The 9,218-nt window shown below is 41.4% G+C and overlaps 1 protein-coding gene across 1 annotated transcript in view; it reads left to right on the forward strand.

Annotated features, from left to right (window-relative positions):
- si:dkey-172j4.3 (diacylglycerol kinase eta) overlaps window positions 1–4,483 on the forward strand; it is a gene marked incomplete in the record, with an annotated part of 132,856 nt that extends 128,373 nt beyond the window's left edge. The window contains 5 exon segments of the mRNA XM_037688341.1: window positions 1,348–1,453; window positions 1,650–1,739; window positions 3,356–3,469; window positions 3,581–3,695; window positions 4,293–4,483. Of these exon segments, the coding sequence (XP_037544269.1) occupies window positions 1,348–1,453; window positions 1,650–1,739; window positions 3,356–3,469; window positions 3,581–3,695; window positions 4,293–4,483 (616 nt within the window).
- Between the last annotated feature and the right edge of the window lie 4,735 nt (window positions 4,484–9,218).

Here is a 9,218-nt window from a genome sequence, read left to right on the forward strand (position 1 = left end):
GGGGGGGGGGGCAGCCATTAGCAATAGCAACAGCTAGCTGGAACACCTCTGGAGCGATTTGGGACACTTCAAACAACAATCAAAAATTTTTACCAAAATAATTGGATGTTACCGAACTAACATGCGTGCTCAAACTAACAGGCTAAAGCTTCTTCACCATGGCAGTGATGACTTTACCAAAAGAGATGAACAATCTAAACACAAACATTTATCGTTTAATCTGAATTAATATTCAGGTATTATGACATGACTATGAATACATGGGTGAAGACATATGTATAATGTTTTTTTGTTTTGTTTTGTTACACATATGCTTGTATGAGGCGGCACGGTGGCACAGTTGTAGAGCTGTTGCCTCTCAGTGAAAAGGTCACCGGATCAAATCCCGGTCCAGGGGCCTTTCTTGGTGGAGTTATCATGTTCTCTCCGTGCATGTGTGGGATTTCTCCGGGTACTCCGGTTTCCTCCCACAGACCAAAAACATGCATGTTAGGCTGATTGGTAACTCTAAATTGTCCCTAGGTGTGAGAGTGAATGGTTGTTTGTCTCGTTTGTCTCTGTGTGTCCCTGTGATGGACTGGTGACCTGTCCAGGGTGTACCCCGCCTCTCACACAGTGACTGCTGGATATGGGCACCAGTGACCCCCACAACCTGAAAGGGAAGAAGTGGGTAAAAATGATGGATGGATGCTTATATGAACATTTTGCACAACTGTTGCAGCTAAAAAAGACTGGGTGTATTTTAAATTTATTTTATGCATATAAACATTGCACTATGTTGCTGCTCAGACACTGCTGCTGAGCTAAGCTTCTTTGTACCCCCTGTACAATGACAATGGGTTTTGGTCCCATAAGACTAGCTATCCACCCAGCAAGAATAAACCCTAGTTTTCCAATCTGAAACTGTTCAAAACGTTATCTGCAACAAGTAAGATAATGACTGTTCATATCCACTCCACAGAAACCTTAATAGCCGATAACGCAGGAATCCACCAATGCCAGGGAGCAGAAAGCCTGCTATCATGAATCCAAAGATATGTCTTGAGCGTCCTCCTGAGACACATAGGAAAGACACATCAGCTCCACAACAACCACAGCAATAACAATAACAGTTCATTGGTACAAGTCAAGCCACTACTGCTTCTAGTGTAAAATGGTGAAAAACGTCATTTAAAAGATTTTTGACATCATGTAAATGTTACAATAAAACTAGGGTGTTTCTATTACAGCAAGAGGAAACTTTACAAGTGTTATTACATTTATTTTGTGCATTAGTCTCAACGGTGGAGATAATTATTTTTTTCTACAACACTGGTTATTATTCATTCTTGGTTATTTCCTCCTCAGAATCCGTGAGGCAGCAAAGACCCACAAGTTGGTGGAGCAGGAGCTGGCTCACGCCGTCAACGCCACCGCCCTGGTGCTGACGGAGGCCAAAGTGTCCAGCATGGAGGTGCGACACCCATGAACAGACTGGTTCAGTAGAGGACAGATGGTTTATATTTAGACCTTTTGTCAACCTGCATGCTGTTATTGGTGCAGCCTGTTGACTTGAAAGGCAACTTTCAAAATGTTACCGGGACATTAGAAAAGCTGCTCGGAGCGACGCAGCAGACTCGATTCAATGAAAACCTTGTTTTGTGTTTCAGTGTCTGAGTCGCAGCACGGCTGTGGAGATCGTCAACAGCAGTAAAGTCCTGCAGGCTGAGACCCAGATGCTGCTGGACGGAAAACTACTGGTACGAGTATCCTGATGTACAAAGTATGCTCAGTAATCCAGGTAGAAAAATCTAACCAGGTGTCAGCTCCTCTGGACAGATTCTTCTTTGTTGAAAAGTTTCTTCTTTTATCCAAAAGACTTCTTCAGTTTGAGGGGCTGCAACAAACTCAGTCTTATAAATAGCACCTTCTCATAGTGGATCAACCAGTTTGCTGCTGACAGACAGAACTATCTGCTCACATGATCAAGGAGGATCATCAACCTAATAACTGATCATTAGCACACTGATGGCTGTTTACTATTCACAGAGGGCTGAGTGATACTAGCAATCACAGCATTGTAAGAGGGGGACAGTTGAACCCGGAGGCCTCCACCCCTGTTTAATGATGGACGATTTCTTTTCACAAAGATGGTCTCCTTTACTCCTCTCTCAAACCATCGTTCGTCTCTGTCCAGGATGTGAACATCTTCATCCCTGAAAGAGTGACCGCTGGCCTGGAGATGAGTGTAGACCACAGAGTCCTGGCCTGATGATGTTGATCTTCTGTGCTGGTCCATCCTTTTGGCCAGTGGCTGTTTAGTTTCCCCGATGTAAGACTGATCACCCTCCTGACACTGAACAGCATACACAACATTACTCTGTTTGTGCCGGGGGACTGGATCTTTAGGATGAACCAGTCTTTGCCGTAATGTATTTTGGGGTTTAAAAGCCACTGGGACGTTATGTTTAGAAAATAAACGTCTCAGTTTCTCTGATACTCCCTCAACATACGGAATGACCACTGGTCTGTGTGTTATATCACTCAGCTCTCTGTGAATAGCAAACAGCCATCAGGGCACTAACGATTGATCGTTAGGCAGGTGGTCCTCATTTTACATGTGAACAGCTAGTTCTGGATGCCACCAGCAAACTGGTTGATCCACTATGTGAAGGTGCTATTTATAAGACTGAGTTTATTGCAGCTCCTCAGACTGAAGAAGTCTTTTGGATAAAAGACTAAATGTTTCAACAAGAAGAATCCGTCCAGAACACCTGACTTAACCTTGTTAGATACTGGTACGAGTCATCAGCTTCATCACTCTGATGTTCTCTCATGCAGCTGAAGACGTTTCAGTTTCTGCCAGCTCATGTCTTTGTTGTCCCTCGTCAACGAGCCAAGAGAGGAACTGAAAATACCCTCTGTCCATCTGTGTTGTGAACTTAATAACTTGGAAAAATAAGTGAGACCAACTTCCATTTTGGTGTATAGCTTCATCTAGGTGTAAGAAAGATCACTGTCAAGAATTGGGTCATCATGTTAAAATCCAAGATGGCTCTCTTCATTTGAACAAGAGGGAGGAGCAAACTGATAATGGACCTACAGAACTTTCACTGATTTCACTTTAGTTTTTATTAGAAACTGAACGATGAATTACATTTATTTGTTTGTCCGTTCTTGAGTTCTTGGTGGATTCAGATGAAGCTGTGATGAACATGCAGTGGTGCAGCAAGCGGACTAAACGAACACGATTACATTCGGTTTGATAGTGATGCACACGGCTGTTTCATCACCCGACACCAGATGTTGAGTGAAAACTGAACAGATGTTGCTGAGTCCACGTTGATCTTTTTATTTCTCACCTCGTCCTCTTTAGTCGGACTCTCCGGAGGAAGAGGAGCTGCGCCTGACCCTGAACAGCCTGAGCGCCGAGCTCAACAAGCTGGACGACATCCACTGGATCTGTCCGCTCATGCAGTGTTCTGAAGAGGTGAGGCGTCAACACGGCGTTAACAAGCAGCCCACAGAGGCGCTGACGAGTACGACCACTGTTCCACCGTCACAACGTCCCTCAGTCCAGCTGTCTGTGTGTGGGTTGCAGGACTCGGTGAGGAGCAGCAGTAAAAGCAGCAGCAGCATGAAGCTGAAGATTATTCCCAAAACTAGGAAGGAGAAAGAGAAGCTCCACAAACAGAAGTCCAACAGCTCTCTGTCAGGTACAACCATCTGTCGTTTTCAGGGATGAGTCTGGTTTTCAGAAATTAAACTTTCTGTTCCAATTTAGAATAACTTGCTGCTAAAACTAAAACATCAACGTTTGTATACGCTCGTCAACAGCGAGGCATATTATGGTCTCGTCTCCATGCATCCATAAACTTTCTCTTGCCCCGCCCATGACTTCTGATCCGCTCATGGTCATTTATTGAAACTTCATACACACATACATCATTAGTATGACCTCAGCTCCAAGGTCAAGGTCACCAAATCAAGGTGAAAGGTGTGCAAAATCTTTGCTTGGTCAGGCCATTGCTATAGATTGCTGAGTAGTCCCTCGATGAACACGGGCGTTACATTCCGGACACCCCTGTGATAAGTGGAAAAACTGCCAAGTAAGAACACTATATTTATTTTAGTACTTATATATATTTAAGGCTTTATAAACCCTTCCCACACTCTTGCAATGATCTAAACTCAAACCTACTTCATTTGATCATTTTAACAACATGCGTATATGTACTGTACAGTATGTTTATATGGGGACTCGCCAGCCTTGGTCCGGTTCTGATCAGCTCTCTGTAACCGTTGAGCACCAGACACTGTTGGAGAGAGCCGAGCCTCCAGAGCCAGCACAAAACCACACAATGATCCAGATCAAGTCCAAATAATCCAGAAGAACTCGATGAAAAAAGTCCGGGTGAGCTCCGGCAAAGACACCGGACCAAGCAAGGCCTCCCCGCTCGAGAGGCCTCATGGGCCGGCAAGCAGCACTCAGATTGATAAATGAGGCTGGAAGTTGTTCTGGTCCGGTTCTGATCGGCTGTCTGCATCCACTGAACGCAGAAGACACGATGAATAAGGACGGAGACACGTCCTTGGCTGCGCAGCACGCTCTTTATACAGTTTTAGAGACACTGCAGTGTGAGCGATGCCTTTAACTTTTTAGCTAGCATGTCTGTATTGCGCATCGCTAGCTTAGCGCTACATCAGTGTCGGGGGGAGGGTGGGGTCGGTTCAGTAGGCGTGTCATTCAGTTCTGTTAACGGGGCGAGGCGTCCTCGAGGCTCAATGGGATTAACCTGTATAAATAAAGGTAGGGGAAACACTGAAGTAGTGAGGGTCTACTGTATAACATCATAAAATTAATATTCATAATAATAAAACATTTGCAGCTCAAATCAATTCTTACATTTAGTTTGAAACGGCACCAGAACACTGGGCCTGCTCTCTCTGGTGCCGGAGCTTTACTGAAATGTTTGTAAAATGTTGCTGTCACTCAGTGAGGGGAGCTTTAACTGGGCATCAGATCCGCTGCTGGTGAGGAGTCGGGTGATCCCGGTTTACTAAATAGTGAATGTTTATTAAAACCAAATGGATTTCCAACAGCAGGTGTGTTTTTTTTTTTTTTTTTTTGGGGGGGGGGGGGATACTTCTGTACATGCATATATTCCAGATGAAAAGACAAAAAATATATTTTTGTGTGCGTCTCCTGCAGGAGCGTGGGATATGAAAGGTGGAGCTGCTGAGGCTGATTCTTCAGGCAACTGATGGGTGATGGAGGGTCCGTGTTTTTTACCCCGACCCAACCAGGGTGGGGCTGAACCCCTCTCATCGTCCTCCAGTCCCGCAGCTCCGTGGCTTCAGAGGTCTCAGAAACAGAAGTTGCTCCTTCTTCCCAACTTTTAAGCTTTTTCTCTGTTTTACTCCCGTCAGCCTCTTTCTGCAGACCGTCAGGAGAAGTTTGGTTCTTACACGATAAGATTTCTAATTTATTTTTACAACAGGGCCCGGCTTTGTGTTTCTTTGCTTTATGGCTGGCGCTCTGCTTTTTGTTCTGAGGGCATGGCCCGCAGGGAATCACGGTAAAACCCAGGGATGTGTGGAACGGCAGCGTGTGACAATGAATATACGTGGTGCTTTTCTCGCATGTCACGTGTATCAGATCTATTTTACTATTGTATGTTGTTACGATCTCTGAATTTCTTCTTTTCTTAAGATTCTGAATAGCCTTTGAACTGCTGATTTATTCCATGTTGCTACTGCCATGAGAACTCCCAACGGCAACAACCCATCAGAAATGAACAAACTGAGGTTTCGGTGTTATCGTGTACTGAACCGGAGAAAATCTTAAATGTTGCAAAAAAAATACACAGAGGAATGTACTTGTGTGGACTTGTATTAACCTGTGAATTATGACCATGTTCGATAGGATTTCTTTATGGTTCTCTTGTTGTTCTAAAGTGGTGGACTTGTTCGGATCGAAGCTTTGCGGTTTCGCTGCAAAAACTTTTCCCACGAGTCATTTCATCGAGGATGGAGCCTGAAACGATCCGGCCCGCTCAGTTTGAAGACGTGACTTCCTGTGGGAGTCGGGTGTCGCCCCGCTGTGAATCCTGAAGCATTTTCATGTTGGCCACCTGATGAAATGACTCGGTGATTCAGATTGTTTCAGCAGAGGCTGATGAAGGTGTTTGCACAAAGAGGAAGCATCAAGGGCAAATTTAGCAGCTTCTTAATGTATTACACTTTGTCATCCTACATGATTGTATATGTAATATAAGAATAAGGGTTAATAAGTATTTGATTTTTGCCTTGTCTGTGGTTAAAAGCTATTATTACAGATTATATATCTATTTTTTGTAAGTCTTATTTTACCAAAAGGACGTGTGTGAAGCTGTTTTGGCTTCGCTGTTCCTGCTTTGATAAAACTAAACATTCGTGCATATTGACCCCGTTTGTGTCCCTGCATGCACATCTTCGCCTCACAGTGGAAAACTGCCTCAAAATAGTGAAATTTTGATTGTTTACACACGTTGAGATTTATGGACTTTATTTTTGTTTTTGGTGTGCTTACAGAAACTTATAGGAGGATGCTGTAAACGTGATAAATAAGGGAGTTAGTGTTTTTTATATTTGTCATTTAAAGAGAATAACCAGGAAGGTTTAACGTGTTGCCATTATTTAAAGCAGTTAGGTAAATTTAAATGACTGAATTTAGAGATGAGGTAATTTTTAGAAATGTTTTCTAGAAATAAACCTTTAAGAAATACATTTTTAAAAAAAGTCTGCCTTAAAAAAAAAAAAATCAAGGCTTCGTCTACACTATAGTTTTTTGTGATTAAAAAGTTAAAAAAAGTAAAATGCCCATCCTGTTCCACTATGTGTTGAGAACATTCACATGAATGATCAAAAACAGCTAAACTAAAGACTCCCACTAAACTTGATTTAGTCTTTGATAACTTTTACTGTTTCACCCGTTAGTGTTTTCAGCACACAAACTTTAAAGTTGAGTTGACTTTTTTTACAACTCTTTCCAAGAAATCTTGAGAAAAAGGGCACCGTTGTTGTTCGAGTTTAAAGTTAAACTGTGCAGGCACGGTGTAATTTCGAAAAAGTTCCAAATCTCAGATGTTTTGAAAAAAAAATCTGTTTATCCAAAAACGCAGTTAGCATGTGAACGAGTTATAAATTCAGCAGAAAACGAGCTTTAACAATACCAGGCGTTGTGTAGCTGGGACCTAAAGCAGATAGAATATTTGAGTTATCCGAGCACCCAGTAATACTAAGAGTAGAAAGAAAGTTAGAAATTATATCAAATAAACCAGTGCACTGGAAAAAATAGTAGTTGAGTTAGAAAAATACCATCTGTGAACACAAAAATGCAATATTCACATGTAGATTTGTTGGGCTCTAGATTAAACATGCGTCACTGTGGACAATGAGTCAATCATAAAAATTACAAATATTTAAGGTACAGAATAATTTATTTTGCAGAAGTTATAGATTAGATTCTGACATGCAGTTCATAACCCAATAGAAGAGACGCTAGGCTAGGCTACGAGTGTCACAAATATAGCACCACACTGGCAAATAATTTCAAATTCATACCTGCAAACTTGTTGCTTTTCTGTGAAAATTGCCGATTTCAATCAAAAACATGTCATTTACATATTTTTTCAGGGGGTGTCAGAGGCCTGGTAGATGGCGTCATTTCCTATTGACTGGATTTACGTAGCGCTAACTTAGCACTACGTAAGTCGCACTAGCTCGCAACTTGTGCTCGCTGTCACTGCACGTTCTTTTCCGTCAGCTCATTTGCGTATGCGCTAAAAGAAATAGTTCTTGATCGCCGTTGAATATGCTAGATTTAGGAAAATGTACTTGAAATAATTACTTTCAGCCTTAATTATGGTGTGCTAAATTATACCCTGTAAGCTGATTTAATGCAACACATATATTATATAAATTTTGATATTAATAAAATATATTTATGAAACATACCAGATCTGTTCCAGAAGCGCGGTCCCAGCTCATTTGCGCATGCACTAAAGGAAATGCTTCCGAATCGCAGCTGATCTTTGTTGAAGATGCTAGATTTATGAAAGTACTTTAAATAATTACTTCTAATGATCTTTTCCGGAAACACGATCCATACAGTCAGTTCATTTGCGCATGCGCTAAAAGAAATACTTCTGGATCGTTGTTGAATGTCTAAAGCTCTCCCGGAAGTTTTTTTTTTTTAGCGCATGCGCAAATGAACTGATAGTACGGATCGTGCTTCCAGAAAAGATGGTGTAGTGACACTCGCCACAAAGCTTGCGCTAGCTCGTGAGCGCTAAGCTAGTGTACTTGCATAGTGCTAGCTTAGCAATGCGTAAGTGCCATACAGGCGCTAGGTTTGTCACCTTGTTCATCCCTTGTGAGTTTGCAGGTATGAAAATTTTTTAAAAGTGACAGTAAATAATGGGATTTTGAGGGATAAATACTTTTAAGATTAAAGCTGAGTAACAAACTAGCTAAAGCATACTAGCTAATATTAGCTTAAAGTGTTGCACACAAAATTAACATGCTTTTAGTTTTTTCATGTATCTTTTATCCTTTTAAAACACTTAAAAATGCAAAAGACAAAAACCTATACTTAATCAAGGTTAACTTATAAGTTTGTATTTTTAGGATTTAGCTTAAAATCTTCGTCTACAAAAAGACTTGAAGCTTATTCTATTCACGTTCAAACAAGTGGTTCTTAACTTCTGTGATTTCTTTTGTTTTCATGGTTGAAGCTGAACCCGGTGGTGGGCTGTCGTCACTGTGAGGCGCCGTGACGTTCAGCTGTGGTTTAGCTTCTGTGCCCACAGTGTGCCAGCTCTGCTCCTCCGAGGCTTTAGTGTTCTGCCAAGTCCATTAGGACTTGACACCTTAAAGGTGTGCGAGTGTGTGTGCGCACTTCAGATGCAAAAGTCGTGTGTCGTACATTTCAACGTTTACTGTATCTTGCCTTGCACTTTACGATAAAGCAAAATTACCGGGGTAAAGACGTTTGCATATGTATGTTAAGATTTTGAGTGTTTGAGCATTTTTTTAATTGAACTGATAAAAATATTTTATTTATGACAAATTTATATATATATATATATATATATATATATATATATATATATATATGGATAAAAGTGTGGTGATAAAATGTAATATCTAACCAATCGTAAAAAAATATATCATTGTATAGAGCTGTAAAAACAGAT

This window comes from Nematolebias whitei, chromosome 1, assembly GCF_014905685.2.
Source record: "Nematolebias whitei isolate Nwh7 chromosome 1, NemWhi1, whole genome shotgun sequence".
Taxonomy (NCBI): Eukaryota; Metazoa; Chordata; class Actinopteri; order Cyprinodontiformes; family Rivulidae; genus Nematolebias; species Nematolebias whitei.